The sequence below is a fragment of the Oncorhynchus kisutch genome, linkage group LG5 (genome assembly GCF_002021735.2).
Source record: "Oncorhynchus kisutch isolate 150728-3 linkage group LG5, Okis_V2, whole genome shotgun sequence".
Taxonomy (NCBI): Eukaryota; Metazoa; Chordata; class Actinopteri; order Salmoniformes; family Salmonidae; genus Oncorhynchus; species Oncorhynchus kisutch.
In genome coordinates, this window is record NC_034178.2 from 30,402,179 (window position 1) to 30,421,988 (window position 19,810).

At 43.1% G+C, this 19,810-nt stretch overlaps 2 protein-coding genes across 4 annotated transcripts in view; one reads left to right on the forward strand and one right to left on the reverse strand.

Moving 5' to 3' along the window:
- Nucleotides 1–85: 85 nt before the first annotated feature.
- On the forward strand, nt 86–9,288 carry abhd14b (abhydrolase domain containing 14B). The gene is made up of 4 exons (XM_020482983.2): nt 86–212; nt 5,354–5,568; nt 5,684–5,925; nt 6,238–9,288. The coding sequence occupies exons 2-4, from the start codon at nt 5,355–5,357 to the stop codon at nt 6,415–6,417; spliced, it is 636 nt and encodes a 211-aa protein (XP_020338572.1). The 5' UTR covers nt 86–212; nt 5,354; the 3' UTR covers nt 6,418–9,288.
- The window catches only part of cacna2d2a (calcium channel, voltage-dependent, alpha 2/delta subunit 2a), a 254,816-nt gene continuing 241,751 nt past the window's right edge, over nt 6,746–19,810 (reverse strand). For 2 of the 3 annotated variants that reach the window (XM_031824824.1, XM_020482984.2), the window contains 16 exons: nt 19,675–19,735; nt 18,112–18,209; nt 17,807–17,897; nt 17,670–17,732; nt 17,270–17,373; nt 16,923–17,021; nt 16,571–16,674; nt 16,427–16,474; nt 16,253–16,324; nt 14,353–14,505; nt 14,151–14,203; nt 13,883–13,938; nt 12,064–12,187; nt 11,733–11,842; nt 10,756–10,841; nt 6,746–10,597 (listed from right to left, as the gene is read on the reverse strand). In XM_031824824.1, coding sequence (XP_031680684.1) covers nt 10,475–10,597; nt 10,756–10,841; nt 11,733–11,842; nt 12,064–12,187; nt 13,883–13,938; nt 14,151–14,203; nt 14,353–14,505; nt 16,253–16,324; nt 16,427–16,474; nt 16,571–16,674; nt 16,923–17,021; nt 17,270–17,373; nt 17,670–17,732; nt 17,807–17,897; nt 18,112–18,209; nt 19,675–19,735 — 1,445 coding nt within the window. In that variant the 3' untranslated portion in view covers nt 6,746–10,474. Of the gene's footprint in view, nt 10,598–10,755; nt 10,842–11,732; nt 11,843–12,063; nt 12,188–13,882; nt 13,939–14,150; nt 14,204–14,352; nt 14,506–16,252; nt 16,325–16,426; nt 16,475–16,570; nt 16,675–16,922; nt 17,022–17,269; nt 17,374–17,669; nt 17,733–17,806; nt 17,898–18,111; nt 18,210–19,674; nt 19,760–19,810 lie in introns of all 3 variants that reach the window. The other variant, XM_031824825.1, reaches the window with a different exon arrangement.

Below are 19,810 nucleotides of genomic sequence, written 5' to 3' on the forward strand. Positions count from 1 at the left end.
AAAGACAACGAAGTACATGAATCATTAATGAAAGGTAGCGTCGATCAACTCAACCGAGAGTGCTATTCTATTTATGAGACCCGGCAATACGCCTGATCACCACTGGACGTCAGTAGATTCCAGGTTGAAACTACAGTAGACTGTTTTTCCGTTGAAAAGTGAAACTATCAAGAAAACGTAGTTCAGACAGAAGTTTCTCAGACGGCGTGAAGGTAAATATATATTTATCTTAACATGCTTTAACGTTTCGGCTAATCAAATCATTGTGAATAAATGTGTTTGCAGATTTAAAAGAGATAATGTGAACTTTGATCGCTGTTTGGGCAATGCGCTTTGAGTTGTAACTTTCGCAGGAGATCGATTACATAAAACTTGCCAGGAATCCTCAGACCACATTTCATTTTATGTGGCTCCGCCAAGCGAACTTGGAATGCGACAGTATAGCTTTCTCTACAGCACACACGCAACCAATTGCATACCGACACTAGATATGAACTGCATAGGCTTACAATCAATCCGCCACCAACAGGCCTAATGTAGCAGATGAATGTGATTTACACACGCGTTTATCACATGGTTTTTAATAACGTGACATCTGTAGTACTCTACATGTTTTTACAGAGCCTCCTATGACATAAACGTTGAACAGGACTTTAGGATAAGTACAGAAAAGTATTAGGGCCAAGTGAAGAAAAATAAATAAATCAACGGTGTGTGTGTGTGTGTGGGGGGGGGGGGGGGGGGGGTCCAGGTCAATGGGTTCCAGGGTCAACACCCTTCTAGAGGGGTCATGCTCCCCTGGGAAGTGAAAGTAATGATAATAAATTCTTGTTTCTGGTTAATTCTGAAGGGGAAATGCATCCAAAACCTTCCTGATAATTGTGTAAATATATTCCAACCACAACTGTTTAGGCCCCTTGCTTTTTAAAATTTTTAGTAATGACATGCCACTGACTTTGAGTAAAGCCAGAGTGTTTATGTATGCGGATGACTCAACACTATACACGTCTGCTACTACAGCGACTGAAATGACTGCAACACTGAACAAAGAGCTGCAGTTAGTTAAAGAGTGGGTGACAAGGAATAAGTTAGCCCTAACTATTTCTAAAACTTAAAGCATTGTATTTGGAACAAAACACTCACTAAACCCTAAACCTCAACTAAACATTGTAATAAATAATGTGGAAATTGAGCAAGTTGAGATGACTAAACTGCTTGGAGTAACCCTAGATTGTAAACTGTCATGGCCAAAACATATTGATGCAGTAGTCTAGAACAGACTATGGGAGGCACAATACGACAGAGAGCCATGACTACATGGAGCTCTACTCCACATCAAGTAACTGACGCAAGCAGTAAAATTAGATTTAAAAAAACTGATTAAAAAACACCTTATGGAACAGCGGGGACTGTGAAGCAACACAAACATTGGTGCACACACACACACACACACACACGATAACATACGCACTATACATACTGATAAGAGAATTATGTTCTCCAGGTACATCACCCAATTGAATTATATTACTCTGTCTGCAAACCAGAATGTGTAAGATCCTGGTCGAATGAAACAGACGGAGGCCCAGCTAAATAGTCTAAAAGGTTTATTCACGGAACGTTCTACCCTCAAGAATAAAAATCAATTCATTTTATACTGACTTCTCACGCCCACACATAGACACAAACATACACACACACATGTCCTGCTACGCACACACTGTCTGTCTCACTACCCAGCCGACAGAGATAGTGACCTTGTCCTTGAGACGTACTCCCCGTTCTCTCCCAAATCTCTAGTCAGGTCGGCACCAAGCTCAGACAGTCTGTATTTAAAATACCATAGAGACATGTTGTTTTACCCTAAGGACTACACATTTATTGATTATGATTTTATACATTCTAATCAATTCCATACAATTATATGTTTCAGGGCGGAATTTTCTAATCATTCAATTAACAGACAATTCTCACCTATCACATACACATGGATTTAGTACTGTAGATATGTGGTAGTGGTGGAGTAGGGGCCTGAGGGCACACAGTGTGTTGTGAAATCTGTGATTGTATTGTAATGTTTTTAAAAATGGTATAAACTGCCTTAATTTTGCTGGACCCCAGGAAAGGGGATAAAAATAATGAAAAACAGATTGAAGTACCAATCATTTTGGTATTACTTTAAACTGTTGGTCTAACTCTATCAGTTCAGGAAGTAACCACTATTACCAATTTTTTTGTAGAACGACTATGAGAAAGTCAGTTCTGGGGTCCATTCAGTTCGATTGAACGTTTTCTACATTGCATAATGGGTTGCACTGAAACACTTTTCCTCAAAATGTTCTTCAACGTTCTTGAAAAGGTTGCCTATGTTTGCTCCGTTTGGTGGGTGTGGCTTGAAACAATGAGTGACCAAAATGCACCTGTGCATTTTGAACCCACAGCCCAACCCCTTATTTTTCAACTGGTCGTTCAGAAAGGCACTGTTTCCATTGAATTTAACATTGCATTACTGAATGCAGCTCTAGTGACTTTTCTACTCCAAAATTAATGAACATAAAATGATGGTGACACCATTCAAATATAATTTTCCGCTACAAAAATTTGCCTCGCAACATATGGCTCCTTTTATTCAGGCTGGTGTGTTAATTAGCAATAGCACCTGTAGCCCAACTAATGTAGCATAGTGGCTATAAATAAATAGGCTAAAGCATGGGGTTTCCCATCTGTATTTGTGCTAATCATTAGCTTGATTTTTCTTTAACCTTTATTTAACTAGGCAAATCGGTTAAGAACAAATTCTTATTTACAATGACAGCCTACCCCGGCCAAAGCCAGACAACGCTGGGCCAATTGTCCGCCGCCCTATGGGACTCCCAATCACAGCCAGATGTGATGCAGACCTGGATTTGAACCAGGTACTGGAGTGACGCCGCTTGCACTGAGATGCAGTGTCTTAGACCCCCAGCTTTCTACATTTTGTTGCCCCCCTTTAATCATGGGGGGGGGGACATAATTTGCCCCTCCCCCATGCCCCTTATTAAGCTCCCCACAGAAATAGAATACATTTTACTCATCAAGAAACAGTACATACAAAAAAACAGCTTACTGCTGTGCAATGTCAGGTGCATCCCTATCAATTATGACTAGGGATGTAGATTTTCTCAATTGAAATACAATTTAATGTTGGTTCTGAGAGTATTCTTAGAGTGATTATTACATTGCATAAACATGAGTGCTTCCCCCCCCCCCCCCCACAATTTTTGGCATTCACATTTTTTTTCTAAACATAACTAACGAGGATAGGTTACTGCCGCTGGTCAGAGTCTGAGACAGGCATGCTTGAGCCTACTGCCTGAGGTTCAGAGAAACAGTCCTTCTCAAATTATGTAACCTAATAGAAACCAGTTTTAAAAAAGTTTATAATACTACCAAAGTTGTCTTTCACAAAATTGAACCCAATATAATGGTTACCAATTATCCCTCATTTTGAGAAATACCGCTCCCACGCGAGATGCACATCTCATTACTTCACAATAGAAACTCGCCATTTTGAAAAAGATCATTTTCTAAAAATTCTTATTCGTGCTTATGAATCTACTGTACTTCTTTGTTTGTTACATGCTAGCTCACAGAATTAAGGGTTTGTTAAGAAGAGAGAGGAGAGAGAGAGAGAAAAATAGGAGCTATTGCTCCTTTCTCCTTACAAGCCTTGCACAACTTTTTTTCCCTTCACAAACAATGGCCTCTGAGGACCAGGCCATACCAAAAGCATAATTGGCGGCAGGGGGGATCCAATCGTTAAAATGTGGAATTAAGTAGAACTGTGTGTAAAGCCACAGTTCAGTAACTATGGTGGGAATTATTTTCTCCCAATCAATCAAATTCATCATGGTATTATTGAGGGGGTATTATTGAGGGGGAATAAAGTCCAAATATTTTGAGAATGAAGTCCAAATTTTAAAGTATACCTTTTGAGAATAAAGTCGCAGTTATATTTCAAGATGAAAGTTGAAATGCCTTGTGAAATTCTACTTTTGCATTCATTGGCTTTAGTAAAAAGGTTTCCAAAGACAAAACCAACCTGGACTCAGGAGTAGACGTAACATAGTAAATGTAAATCTGGGCCACGCCCATTAGTTTGATATGTTTCGTATAGTATGTATTAATTTGTGAATCTCCATGATATGTATGATATGTTACGAATTTCAATTTGGTGTGGCTAGGGGTTATGTTTAAGGTCAGGAGTGAGGTTAAAGGGTTAGGGGAAGGGTTAGCTAACATGCTAAGTAGTTGCAGAATAGCTAGTAAATAGTTGCAAAGTTGCTAATTAGCTAAAATGTTAGTTGCCCGTGATGAGATCCGAACACGCAACGTTTGGGTTGCTAGACGTTTGCGTTATACGCCCACCAATACACCCCAACCAATTTTGCTTAAGTAACCTTCTGTCTTATGTAACCATACCAAACCTACCCTAACATATCATACTAATTTGAGTGTCTTGGATTTACATTTACTATGTCACGTCTAGTCTATGAAGCCAGACTGACAAAACATACAGTAATGGCTAAAGCATCTATGCAGCCATTTATTGCAATACCACATGGTTTCACTTTGTCAAATGAGTCGATATGCCATATCGACGTCGCGCGCGCCTAAGGTTCACGCCTTGAGAATTGAGTGATCAGCTTGATTGTAGCTCTTTCGCATAGTGTCTTGTGTTACTACAAAACCTCTCTGAATTTCATGGAGATGCAACCATCTTTCGTCTTGCATTTATCTATTTCCATTGTTTTCACTTTGCACAAACTCCAATACCACATCCAGGTCTGTGTGGTTTTTCCTTCTGAAAAGACCGAGTCTGTGACAAAACCTCTTCGAGGTCCTAATACTTACACTAATATGGTTATTACGTTCTAAAAGTGCAAGGATGTCCTTGTTACTAAAGCCAATTCTAAAGTATAGTTAGTTGTTCATTAGTTATAATTATTGTTATGTCATTCTTACAGACTTCAGCTTGAACTTTTACCATCTTCTGATGTTTGGTAATGATATATTTAAGCAATAAGGCCCGAGGAGGTGTGGTATATGGCCAATATACCACGGCTAAGGGCTGTTCGTAGCACAATGCAACGCCAACATAGTGCCTGCACATATTGGCCATATACCACAAACCCTTGAGGTGCCTTATTGCTATTATAAACCGGTTACCAGCGTAATTAGAGCAGTAAAAATACATCTTTTGTCATACCCATGGTATACGGTCTGATATACCACAGCTGTCAGCCAATCAGTATTCAGGGCTCGAACCACCCAATTTATATATATATTTTTTTACTTCAAACCTCCTTCATAGGATGTGTGCTGCTAAAATGACAGAAGGGAGCTTGCATGTGGAATCCTGCAAGGCCCCTATGTTTTACAGACAAGCTGAACCGGCCACAGGTGAAGTACATCTGTCTGTCCTGCTTCTGCACGGCATCCGTTTCTCATCTGAGAACTGGCTCAATATAGGAACACTGGAGACATTGGCCAAAGCTGGCTGTCGTGCAGTGGCCATCGACCTACCAGGTGAGCTTCGGTTGTAAATAGTAGTAAGTGAGAATGTGTTTACTCAATTCATCTCTGACCTGTAACACCACCTCTCTCTTTATCTTCCCCCCCCCCTGCCCCGCCCTGCACCCAGGTTTTGGCCAATCTAAGTCAGCAGTAGCCCCCTCTGCTGTAGGAGAGCTGGCCCCTGGTGGGTTCCTGAAGCAGGTGTGTGAGGCACTGGGGATGGGGCCAGTGGTGGTGGTCAGTCCCTCCCTGAGTGGCATGTACTCCCTGCCCTTCCTCTTCCAGCACGAGGCTCTGGTCCGGGCTTACATCCCGGTGGCTCCCATCTGCACTGAGAAATTCACAGCAGAGCAGTACAGCAGCATACAGGTGTGTGTGTGTGTGTTGAGGGATTATGGCTCTCTGCTCTTTCGTTTCTCTTCTGTGGTTGGTTTCTCTTCTGTGGTTGGTTTCTCTTCTGTGGTTGGTTGCAAACATTGACTTTGCTTCTATGAAACATGCCTTGTGCTCTGTGTGACTTTAGTCAGGATTCAATCCGAACGCGGGTTGCAGACAATGCCGTTTTCAAAGGCAATTTCCTTCAAAAGCTGCGTCGTATACAACCCGCGCTCAGCTTGAATCGCTGCCATTGTATGTGACACCGGGTAACATTTGAGCTAACCACCTCCACTTTCATTCCAGACTCCATCTTTGATTGTCTATGGAGACCAGGATGCTCAGCTTGGAGAGGTTTCTCTGAACAACCTGAGGAAGCTAGCCAATCACAAGGTTGCGGTGATGAAAGGAGCAGGACATCCGTGCTACCTGGACGACCCGGCCACGTGGCACAGAGTTCTCACTGACTTTCTCAATACGTTGTGATGTTGTTCAGTGTCTTTGGGATATCTGTCCATGGATGCAGCCATATACGGCCATTCCTAATCCAACACTCCCGGCATTTAGTTATATAAACAAAATTGACACTGTATGTTGTTTGTTAATTTGTCAAAAGCTAGTCTAGATTATTATTATTATTTTTTAATCAAAGATTAGCGTGTGGTGTTTTGGAGGCCTGTAACTGTGGTTACAACTCGTTATGCTCTTGCTGATATACTGTACTTGTACTGTGTGTGTGTGGCCTATACAGGATGTATGTACCTGACATGAGTCCTGGTATTACAAATGCAAAAACAAACACCACACAATGAAATGAAGTGAAAAATATGAACATTATTTAATAACTGATTCTCTGTAATAAACAATTTGAAAATATTTTACAAGGAGTCACAGACACAATATTTTACAAATTTTGCCCTCTTCTTCTTCTTTTTTTTAGCTTCATCAGTACAAAAGAATGGAGCGACGTGGACCAATGCCCAGAGAGAGGGAGCTAAATCTTCCACGCACACACATACACTCACACACACCAAAAATCAAATCAAAAACGGTTGATTTCAGATCTCAAACTTATCTTCACTTTATTCCTATTTTTTACTTCACTTAAAATTTGACAGATTTTACTATTTTTTTGGTATTTTTTAGATATATATATATATATTTTACACATTTGGCAAACATGGTCACATAGCACCAGACTACAGAATCACATACGCGTCTTTCCCACAGAGACGCACCTACACGGACACAGCAAGGGTAAGGAGGGGCAGGGGAGGAGCCACGTGAAGACCCTCCCTTTGAGGCTGGCCGTAAAGTAGACCCCTTCCTCTCACCCCAAGCTGTTCCTATTTATTTTTTGGGGGGGGCAAAAAGTACATTTTGCAAACCACAGACCTGTGTCCCTCAGCACACTCTTGTGTCCACTTCTGGGACACACAGACATACTCATGATTCTTTGACCTTCTGTTTGACCACGGTCCCATGCTGATCTGTGGAGACCCCACTCCCTGAGCTAGCCTCTGACATCCCACAAGGGGGAATAAACATCCTTGGCTTACTTCAGTCTAGAGCTGAACATCCCCAATCTGTGCATGTGTAGGTATAACTGTTAGTGTTACATATGAATGTTGCGATCTACAGAGGGACAAACAATTGCTGTGATAGAATACAATAGAACTACAAGAGTCATTTCTAAAATGGTGAACCCATACATTGAAAGGAGCCAATTACAGATTCAGAATATCTTTTTTTGGCTCAGTCTTTCATTGAGATAATGATGCAATTACCTAACATTTGTCTTGCCAAAAATGCTATTGTTCACTGTACAATACATTATGTGTGTATTTATGGTTACACAGTAAAGGAGGTTTTGGGGTTTAGGATGTGTCCACGTTGACAAACTGAGACAGCGAGGAGAAGTGGAGGGATTTCAGAGTCAACACAGATTCAGAGTTAAATATAAACTATGAAAGTCCTCCACTCCAACCAGGAATCAAAGCGGCATGTGTACAGGAAACTCACATCCTTTTATATAGACGAACGGACACATGAAAATCTAAACCCCTTCAAATTCAGAGCTCAACACTCTGGATTGGGAAAGTCTTCAGAGAAAAGTAAATATTTGAGAGACTCTGTGTGTGTGTGTGCGTGTGCGTGTGTGAGAGAAAGAGAGAGAGAACACTGAATTAGCGCTTGATAGAACACTAAGGCATTAAGAGAGGCTTTGTCACTATGTTGCCTTAGAAACAGAAAAACACTGACATATTAAACATTCTTTTGAACACCTCTGTGAATGCAGCTCCCTCATGACAACATATTGAGAAAACCGGTCAGAAGAAAATGGATTGGATCATTTTTTAACTCCATAACTACGTCTGATATAACACTTCTTCCGTTGGAATTGGAACAACAAACAGCTACGCTACCACAACTGTCATTCCCCGTCCCCTCAACCCAGTTTTAAAGACATTCACTTTGAGGGTTAACACAAACATACACAAACACAAACGCACATATGGTTCAGGCAGAAATGCAACGATAGCAGTCAGGTGGCTCTAAAGGTAGATCTGTGGCCAGTTAAGTTGCTTTATACTGATGGTGTAGCTTTATAGATGGCCCTGTAAAGGTACTGTACAGCACCGTTATATGGTGGCAATCAGTTAGCCCTGGTACGGTACAGCAGCTAATAGCCACAGCCAATTTGGATGTCTACATTAAGATGCAATATCCTCCTAGTCAATATGGTGTATAAAGCTACTGTAGACAGATAGCCAATAGACTGGCTCTATAAAAATCGTGTAGCTCCACAGCCATTAGGGTGGCTGTTCTATAAAGGTACTGCACAGTAGCTCTATAGCCAATGCTTTCCAAAACAGTGCACCAAGGCACTATGACAACAGAGAGTGGCTCCTAAACATGGGAGTTTAATGACATTTCACTTCAAATGGATCAGAATGACATGGATTACACACCCTGACTGCAGTTCAGTCGTCACCATAAGTAGTAGTGACCTCTGCTGTATTTCTTTATACGGGAAATGTTAAGCCCCAATCTCCCAGCAGCAAATGGTCTGAAGTTATACAGCATCTGTCAAAGGTAATACAAGCTAAGGTCTGCCAAAACCCACCCGCATCTAAAATGAGGTGCTTATAGGCCAGTCGGAATAGATATTTGTTTATCTGCTGTGGTGGCAACAGTTTATAAGCGCATACAAATACAGTCCTAGGAACATTAGCGGACAGAGTGGAGCGGCTGTATGAGGATTGGCAGAGGGGTTAGCTGTCACTGGGGTCCTACATCATCCATCTGTAGCAGATGTCAGAATGTCCATTGATCAGAAAGTATAGTACTGTATTATACACCACCTACAGCAATGAAGCCAAAACGGTCAGACTTTTCAGAGGCTAAATACCGATCCCTAATAAACAGGAGTAGGCAAGTGTTCCTTCTTCTTTTTTTTTTGCAAGGGAAAAGTTAGAAGTTGCTTTGTCCGATTCGGACACATAATTACCTATTCATTACCTAATATTAGTCAACTATGATGATCAAAGACGTCAGATGTTATTCTTTGTAAGACTACTATTTGATAGAATAGTTCCATATTACCATTTGTTACAATAATTATATATACAGTACCGTGCTTCCAGGGGCAGAAAAAGTTCTAACTTCAAGTGAAGAACAGTAGAGGACCCACAAGAAGAATCGGTATTCAGCCGCTGTCAGTTCAAACCTCAGTTATTTCTACCACTATTTCTGCAGCTTCCGTTTCTGCCTTTTCCCGCTCACTAATTTGGCTATACAAATAAGACCACATGAAAAGTCTAGCTCATCTTGGCAAGAAGTAGATATAGTGCATAAATAAATTCATGTAACACCTAACAACTTCCATTGCAAATAATACTCTAATATATGGTTTGAATACTCATCACTTCAACAGTTTATAATTGTATGTTTTTGTATACTTGAAAGCTATTTTTCCCCCTTCATTTTCTCGTTACAGTCACTATAAATGGCTGAATGGTACACACAGTAGCCCCCTATGAGAGACACATGACAGAGTGGTGAGACTCTGAGCAGACCAGAGATGAATGAGAGTGATGGAGGCAATGTCTCCTCATCCCGTCTTGACTAACAGAGGCGGAAACGGACAACCTAAACTCTGCTGTAATCCATGACGGCTGGAGCTCTGTGGCGTGGCATCCGACTTGCCTTTTCACTTCTCACTTGTCCTGCTGATGTGGGCGGGACCTTTTCTATTCTTGACAGCCTCTGGCGATTGTCGTGGTTGGAACACCACCTAAATAATTTCAAATGGATGTGACGGAAGGTAACTCGCCGAGGACAATAAAGGTCCTGCAACCGTCACTAAGAGACAACAATAGAAGCTAGCTGGGTACAGTAGTGCGGTACTCAGGGCTTCCGAGTTGCAGGTGGCAGAAAGTCTCATTATTACCTATGACTGGAGCAGGGTCGGGGCATAGAGGGGAGGAGAGGGCGGCGGCTTTAGGATGGACAAAGCTGGTGGGAGCAGACGAGAGGAAAATTAAAGTAGGAGGGGCAGAATATGGGTGCTGGCGATTGGATAGAGCAGGACAAGCTGAATCGTGAGCAGGGTCTGGAAGGAGGGGCGGAAGGAGTGGCCGCGCCCGCAGTCAGATGTGTTCTCCTGGAGAGGAAAGGAGACGCGTTTAGAGTGATATAGTGAAATTGTTGAAAATACCACATTAATTTTCAGTGTCTTTGTGAAAATAGGGTCTGTGCGCATGATTATTCTAGTGTCTGTGTACACAGGTGCTGAGTTGTACGCTCAGTTGTAAGTCTTACAGCGAGATTGTAGTCGTAGCACACAGTTGGCCCTTTTCGATACCTCGCTGCACTCATATCCTCACATGATGGGTTATCGTCCTTGACTGGAAGAGGCGTGGCTAAGGAATGACTCACTACCTACATGCATACTGTATAGTCACTCTCAAGTCTCCATAGCTTCCTCTCCCACTTACACAGGTTTATGTCACGAGCAAAAACATTTAACTCAAAGAGTAACGCAACATGCAAAAATGTACATGGTTTGACATTAACACCAGTGAGTTGAATGTGAAAAACAGCCACTGTTATTCACGAGTCCGTAAAGAGAGACAAATGAAAGGAGAAGATTCCCAACAGCAGGTGCGCATGTGTTGGTAACAATGACTGTATATATGAACAGACAAAGCCATCGATCACGTGACACCATTCATTCCTATGTGAAGACTCAATAGCACATTGAAGACACATGAGGTCGGTTAACACGGAGAGATAACATGTACAGTTTGAGCTACTCCAGGGAGTAACGTTGCAGGCCAGCTCAGTGCTGCCCCCTCTCATTGAGTAACTCAAGTTGAAGGCCGACCGGGGTACTGCAGGCCTGCCAAAACCTTATTTCTCTCACATTTTGTGCACAAATTTGATTACATTCATGTTAGTGAGAATTCATTTTAATTGACTGATTTCCTTATATGAATAGTAAAATCATTGAAATTGTTGCACCTTTATATTCTTGTTCAGGATAAATTATCCTTATAATATGATATATTATTAAAACTTCTTGTGTGCGATTTAAAACAAAATAGGACATACATTAGAAGGAATTATTGGTCCTCTGATTGTCTTCAAAACATTTTTGGATTTACAGAAAGATTTTTCCATTCACTATAATTGGGGATTCTGTTTTCTGCTAACAATGTGCAGTACCGCGGTCGGCCTTGAACTTCCGTGGCTTCAAAGAGAGGGGGCAGTCGTTCTCCCCTGATTGGTAAGGATACACTCTGTCTCCGCCTGGGACAGTTTCTCCACCTCGCAGGTGTGGCAGGGCATCTTCTCTGCTACCACAAACAGCAGGTTGGTGTTGTTTAACCTCTTGGCATGGATCAGCCTACAGAGAGAGAGCGAGACAGTGTCAACAACAAACTCTTCTTATATGACCAGCTTGTTAACTGTTGGATCAGCTCTAGCCTCATTTACTTAATGATGCTTCTATTTCATTAGTTCTGATAGCATTTCACACACTCTTTTAGATGAATTAAGGACTATTACCGAACTTTGTGTTCCGTGAATCATGTTTGTGTATGAGTTGTTAGTGTATAGTGAAGTCACCTGGAGCAGTTGCCACAGTCCTGCAGGATGTCATAGGAACTGTTGATGTTGGTGAAGTAGAACTGAGTCTGTATCGTCACACAGCTGGTCTCTCTGGAGTCCATCCCCTCTGCCTCCACCTCATCTACAACTCGCAGACAAAGACAAATACGTTTGTATTTTTAGTTGTTTAAAGCAACAACAATACAAAAACAATACAAGTGGCTGCTAAACACAAATGGCCGCTCCCATCAGTGGGCACGCTCACCCCCACCAGATGCAGTTGAAGTCGGAGGTTTACTTAGCCAAATACATTTAAACTCAGTTTTACACAATTCCTGACATTTAATCCTAGTAAAAATTCCCTGTCTTAGGTCAGTTAGGATCACCACTTTATTTTATGAATGTGAAATGTCAGAAGAGTAGTAGTAGAGAGAAGGATTTATTTCAGCTTTCATTTCATTCATCACATTCCCAGTGGGTCAGACGTTTCCATACACTCAATTAGTATTTGGTAGCATTGCCTTTAAATCGTTTAACTTGGGTCAAACGTTTCCCTTCCACAAGCTTCCCAAAATAAGTTGGGTGAATTTTGGCCCATTCCTCCTGACAGAGCTGCTGTAACGAAGTCAGGTTTGTAGGCCTCCTTGCTCGCACACACTTTTTCAGTTCTACCAATACATTTTCTTCACTACATTTGAAGTACACCAGTCCCTCCTGCAGCATTGCACCCCCACAACATGATGCTGCCACCCCCGTGCTTCACAGTTGGGATGGTGTTCCTCAGCTTGTAAGCCTCCCCTTTTCCCTCCAAACATAACAATGGTCATTATGGCCAAACAATTATATTTTTATTTCATCAGACCAGAGGACATTTCTTCAAAAAGTACAATCTTTGTCCCCATGTGCAGTTGCAAACCGTAATCTGTCTTTTTTATGGCGGTTTTGGAGCAGTGGCTTCTCCCTTGCTGAGCGGCCTTTCAGGTTATGTCAATATAGGACTCGTTTTACTGTGGATATAGATACTTTTGTACCTGTTTCCTCCAGCATCTTCAGAAGGTCCTTTGCTGTTGTTCTGAGATTGATTTGCACTTTTCGCATTAATCATTAATCTCTAGGAGACAGAACGTGTCTCCTTCCTGAGCGGTATGACGGCTGTGTGGTCTCATGTGGTGTTTATACTTGCGTACTATTGTTTGTACAGATGAAAGTGGTACCTTCAGGCATTTGGAAATTGCTCCCAAGGATGAACCAGACTTGTGGAGGTCTACAATTTTTTTTCTGAGGTCTTGGCTGATTTCTTTTGATTTTTTCCCGTGATGTCAATCAAAGAGGCACTGAGTTTGAAGGTAGATCTTGAAATACATCCACAGGTACACCTCCAATTGACTCAAATTATGTCAATTAGCCTATCAGAAGCTGCTAAAGCCATGACATAATTTTCTGGAATTGTGCATGCTGTTTAAAGGCACAGTCAACTTAGTGTATGTGAACTTCTGACCCACTGGAATTGTGAAACAGTGAAATTGTGGAATAAAGTGGAACAATCTGTCTGTAAACAATTGTTGGAAAAATTACTTGTGTCATGCACAAAGTAGATGTTCTCACCGACTTGCCAAAACTATAGTTTGTTAACAAGAAATTTGTGGTGTGGTTGAAATTGAAGTTTTAAGGACACCAACCTAAGTGTATGTAAACATCCGAATTCAACTGTATGTCACTAGTACAGTCTAGTGTTGCAGTCGCTTTCCATTATAAAGAAACATATATGACAGTGATATAACACTTCAAAGTGTAGGGTAAACACACAGAGCACAGAATATCTCTGCTTTGTACCCACCTGTGACAAACCAGCTGTGGTAAGCCATTCCACAGAGCAGCTGCTGGAATAGGGACCTGAGGCAGAAACATTTTTATTTCGTCTTTATTTTGACGGGCAAAACATACTGAGACCTCGGCCTCTTTTCCAAGTCTGCCCTGTACAATACAATGTAAATATACACATTAAACACGTGTATTTTCTTTGATCATTGTTTTAAGGATGTTTGTGGCTTTGTTTTAGCACTGTGTGTTTCAGGCCATAGTACTTTTGTGTTCTCTGGTCTTACCAGGCCGCTGCTGATGTCCACCAGGCCAGGTTCACAAAGTCGGCAATGGTGGGCTGACCACACCGAGAGGAAAACAGGGGAAACATTACCACCGGAACACATTGAGTGTTCACAATTTAAACATTTGCTACCCTTCAAGCTGTCGCCCGTTCTTCAGTCATTCACTAGGGCTACAGCCATGTCTTTCACCCGTTGTCCTTACCACAAACACGCCTCTTGGCGCAGCCCCGGTGTTGCTGCTCGGCACGGGGTCACACACAGACTGGTAGTCAAAGGACTGCTTCCGGTTGTAAAAGGAGTTGTTGTAGAGAGCATGCATCAGGTAGGGGTCCACCTCACTGAAGAACATGCCAATCTGTAGAAGAGGGAATACAGAGTCATTACAACATGCAGCTACGGTATATCACAAAAGTGAGTACACCCCTCACGTTTTTGTCAATATTTGAGTATATCTTTTCATGTGACGACACTGAAGAAAGGACACTTTGCTACAATGTAAAGTAGCGAGTGTACAGCTTCTATAACAGTGTACATTTGCTGTCCTCTCAAAATAACTCAACACACAGCCATTAATGTCTAAACCGCTGGCAACAAAAGTGAGTACACCCCTAAGTGAAAATGTCCAAATTGGGCCCAATTAGCCATTTTCCCTCCCCGGTGTCATGTGACTCGTTAGTGTTACAAGAGAGCAGGTGTGTTAAATTTGGTGTCATCGCTCTCACAATCCCTCATTCTGGCTGGTCACTGGAAGTTCAACATGGCACCTCATGGCAAAGAACTCTGAGGATCTGAAAAAAATAATTGTTGCTCTACATAAAGATGGCCGGGGCTATGAGAAGATTGCCAAGACCCTGAAACTGAGCTGCAGCACGGTGGCCAAGACCATACAGCGGTTTAACTGGACAGGTTCCACTCAGAACAGGCCTCGCCATGGTCGACCAAAGAAGTTAAGTGCACGTGCTCAGCGTCATATCCAGAGATTGTCTTTGGGAAATAGACGTATGAGTGCTGACAGCATTGCTGCAGAGGTTGAAGGGGTGGGGGGTCAGCCTGTCAGTGCTCAGACCATACGCCGTACACTGCATCAAATTGGTATGCGTGGCTGTCGTCCCAGAAGGAAGCCTCTTCTAAATATGATGCACAAGAAAGCCCGCAAACAGTTTGCTGAAGACAAGCAGACTAAGGACATGGATTACTGGAACCATGTCCTGTGGTCTGATGAGACCAAGATAAACTTATTTGGTTCAGATGGTGTCAAGCGTGTGTGGCGGCAACCAGGTGAGGAGTACAAAGACAAGTGTGTCTTGCCTACAGTCAAGCATGGTGGTGGGAGTGTCATGGTCTGGGGCTGCACGAGTGCTGCCGGCACTGGGGAGCTACAGTTCATTGAGGGAGCTACAGTTCATTGAGGGAACCATGAATGACAACATGTACTGTGACATACTGAAGCAGAGCATGATCCCCTCCCTTCAGAGACTGGGCCGCAGGGCAGTATTCCAACATGAAAACGACCCCAAACACACCTCCAAGACGACCACTGCCTTGCTAAAGAAGCTGAGGGTAAAGGTGATGGACTGGCCAAGCATGTCTCCAGACCTAAACCCTATTGAGCATCTGTGGGACATCCTCAAACGGAAGGTGGAGGAGTGCAAGGTCTCTAACATCCATCACCAGCTGTGATGTCATCATGGAGGAGTGGAAGAGGACTCCAGTGGCAACCTGTGAAGCTCTGGTGAACTCCATGCCCAAGAGGGTTAAGGCAGTGCTGGAAAATGATGGTGGTCACACAAAATATTGTCACTTTGGGCCCAATTTGGACATTTTCACTTAGGGGTGTACTCACTTCTGTTGCCAGCGGTTTAGACATTAACGGCTGTGTGTTGAGTTATTTTGAGGGGACAGCAAATGTACACTGTTATTCAAGCTGTACACTCGCTACTTTACATTGTAGCAAAGTTTAATTTCTTCAGTGTTGTCACATGAAAAGATATACTCAAATATTGATAAAAATGTGAGGGGTGTACTCACTTTTGTGATATACGGTAGGTCAAAGATAGACTGGCTTCAATAAAGCTCTGTATTAAACTGTCAGGACTTGTCACCTTGTTCCAGTAGTCCTTCTGATTGGACATGATCAGGAAACCACCGTCATCCACCAGGTAACACAGCAGGTCCTGCAGATAGAGGCACAGATGGACAACAATGACGAACCCCCCCCCCCCCCCCCCCCAAGCATATTCTACCATTGAAAGCGTGATAGTAACATTCTTTCTTACTTCGCTGTTGGCGTCACAGTCCATCTCACAGCCGCTGGTCGGTCCACACTGCCAAGAACAAATAATCATCAAGGATCGGCACATTTTTTGAATCTCATATGTTTTTGTGTGGGTTCAATTCCTGCTTGTCCTTATGTTTGTTACCGTTTGTTGGACTTGGCGGTTGTCACTTGTTGGACTTGTTTGGTTGCTAGCCAGGATCTTGAATTTGTCCACCCAGGCCTCAAGATCCAGCTTTACTCCAACCACTAGTCATACACAGAAGGAGAGACATTGAGATATTCCTAAAGACATGAGAGAGAAGGGTGGAGAGAGAGAGAGAGAGAGAGAGAGAGAGAGAGAGACATTTTCCTCCTACTGTTTCCCTCCAAATTCCTACTATGCCCGCAGTTGAGTAACAAACCATACTACTCATCATGCCTCCACCAATGCTAATGAACCCTTCCCTCCTAGAGTCCCAGAGCCCCGGGTGAGGGGTGGAGCGCCGACGGCCCACCTGCAGGTTTGATTGTCTTCCCTCCCACTGTGATCTCCACCGCAGTGCTGACCAGGATCCCTATGGTGTCGTTCTCTGGATTCAGCAGCTCATCATTCACTGTATTGGAAGAGGAGAAGGAGGAAGAGGAGGAGCAAGAGGAGACAGGAGGGATAGAGGAAGAGGAGGAGGAGGAGGAGGAGCAAGAGGAAGCACACAGAGGAGACAGGATGGATAGAGGAGGAGGAGGAGGAGACACAGAGGAGACAGGAAGGGATGGAGAAAACAACAAACAAGTCAACATAAACAGATCCCATAAGGATGTTAGTAGTAGCGCCTGGGTGGTGGTGAGACAGATGATTACTCACAGGTGCGATAAGGCGCTCTGAAGATGTAGCCCTTGTTGTCCAGACTACGGCGGTAATAGCTGGCGTTAAAAGGCTCAGGGTCCTCCTCCCAGGTCTCAGCAGCCCTGAGGATGAGCACGACATTAAAAGTCATGGACAGAGCCAGGGCAAGAAGCTACTAAACTGTAACGTATAATGGCAGCTGCCTTGGTCCCAACTATCCTGGATATTTAGTACCGGTTTATGTGTTTGTTTACAAGCAAGATGATGAAAACGTACAATTTTTTGATACATTTTAGGCACTTGCCTTTGGCACTTGAAGTTGGTCCAATGTTTTAAACAAATGTTTGGGAGGCTTTACATGCAATGTACTGTACATACAACTTTGAAGGAAAGTTAGGTAGATTAGTGAAATACTCACTTGTTGGGAAAAACTCTTGTAATCCCTCCATCAGTTGCAGCAAACACTGCCAAAAAGCCATATCTGCAAACCAGAACAGGAGCGTGAGAATACAGGAAGTACACAAACAAATAGTACACATGCAGTCCTCTACTCACGTGGTGAGGTCTTTGGTCTTCCACACCTTCTCCACCAGCTGTCTGATGATGCCCGTGTCCAGGATGAGGTTATGAAGGAGCAGGTTGTCACCTGTTTTGGACCACAGGGAGGATGGGGACATGCTTTTAGAGGCTTTATGATGGTCAGCAAATTGTTGATTGAGTTTGTGCATTCAAACACTGCGCATGGAGGTAAAAAAACGTAAACAATGAGTACTCTGATCCTGCCATTACATTTCCACAAATGATGAGGTTGCGGTAAGAAAAGAGAGGTCGTCTCTCCCGAGGGAAATGGAGGGACTCACATTGTTTGGAGTCGGGAGTCACCTTCTCCATGAGAGCGATGAAGTTGAGCAGGAAGTCAGTGTTGTTGTTGGAGAGCTCCAGCTCATTGCAGTATTCCCTGAGGACAGTCAGCAGTGACATTTTTTTTAGCCCCAACAACAGTTGAGAACAAACACACACATACAGTGTCTGGCTTCCCACTTGCCTCTTACAGTATATCCTTTGAGCCGGGATACGGACGGCACTAAATTTACAATGCATGAACCCGAATGAATGCACATTCCCAAACACTCTCACAGCACACTCATAGAACTCATGCATGTCCTGCGGTTGTCAGGATATTCAAACATGCTGACGAGACGGGCTGTCAGAGTGAAATATGGCACAGAGGAGGGCTGGTGAACGCAGCACACACTGACAGCAGACTGAGTGAATACACTTTGTCAGTCTCTCAGCACAGAGCTGGCAGCTTACAGGATGAAGGTCTGATCACGGCAAAAAGAAAACATGCAAATGGAGGGATTTTCAGTCACTTTTCTTTATATACCCGTTAATGTTATATCTTCATCTTTATTTTTCTCAAGATTACATACTGAACAACCTCTGGAATATGCAAACACACACACAAAACCATGCGGCACCAACGGGCGACATGCAAAAGGTGTGTGGGAGCACAGGATCGGTGCTTGGGGCAGGGAGGGTCCGTTTTGGGATGGGAGGGGTTACTTGGGCGGGAAGGGAGAAGGGTTGAATGCACTGAAATTCCAAATAAGTGGGCTATATAAATGGTTGTTTTCAGAATCAGCTAAATAAAAACAAAAGTGTCGTCACACTTCTCACTTTGTCAACAAAAAACACACAAAGTCAAACCAGGATATGAGAAAACCAACAGCAACAACAGCAACAATAACAACAACATAATCAAAAGCACAGTCTTGAACCCCACAAGAAAAAAAATGAGAGGTGTGACTGACAATAACAGATGACCCGTGGCTGAGGAGACTTATTGGTGTGACGTTGAAGTGTTGGGGGTTGAGGGATTGGGGTTTGGGCGTGGTGGTGGATAATAAACAGGGTAATGCTGTGGGCTGAAGGTGGTGGATAATAAGCAGGGTAATGCTGTGGGCTGAAGGTGGTGGATAATAAACATGGTAATGCTGTGGGCTGAAGGTGGTGGATAATAAACAGGGTAATGCTGTGAGCTGAAGGTGGTGGATAATAAGCATGGTAATGCTGTGGGCTGAAGATGATGGATAATAAACAGGGTAATGCTGTGGGCTGATGGTGGTGGATAATAAACCGGGTAATGCTGTGGGCTGGATGCGGTGGATAATAAACAGGGTAATGCTGTGGGCTGAAGGTGATGGATAATAAACAGGGTTATGCTGTGGGCTGAAGGTGGTGGATAATAAATAGGGTAATGCTGTGGGCTGAAGGTGATGGATAATAAGCAGGGTAATGCTGTGGGCTGAAGGTGATGGATAATAAACAAGGTAATGCTGTGGGCTGAAGGTGGTGAATAAACACCACAGTGTGGACCATCAAAACAAATGGGAAGACAGCAAGCATTCACACAGGGCTACCTGGGAGCTATGAATACATGTCCTTCAGACTCAAAACTGTTTGGCAGCAGAGATTCAAAATCTGCAACAGAAAGGGGAAGATTATCTGGGAAGAGCCATGAGCCGAGCAGTGGGGCACTCTGGGTACACAGCGGCT

Coding starts and splice junctions, on each gene's coding strand:
- abhd14b (XM_020482983.2), top strand. CDS start 5,355: ATGTGTGCTGCTAAAATGACAGAAGGGAGCTTGCATGTGGAATCCTGC. Junction 5,569..5,683: donor AGTGGCCATCGACCTACCAG/GTGAGCTTCGGT, acceptor CCCTGCACCCAG/GTTTTGGCCAATCTAAGTCA. Junction 5,926..6,237: donor AGCAGTACAGCAGCATACAG/GTGTGTGTGTGT, acceptor CTTTCATTCCAG/ACTCCATCTTTGATTGTCTA.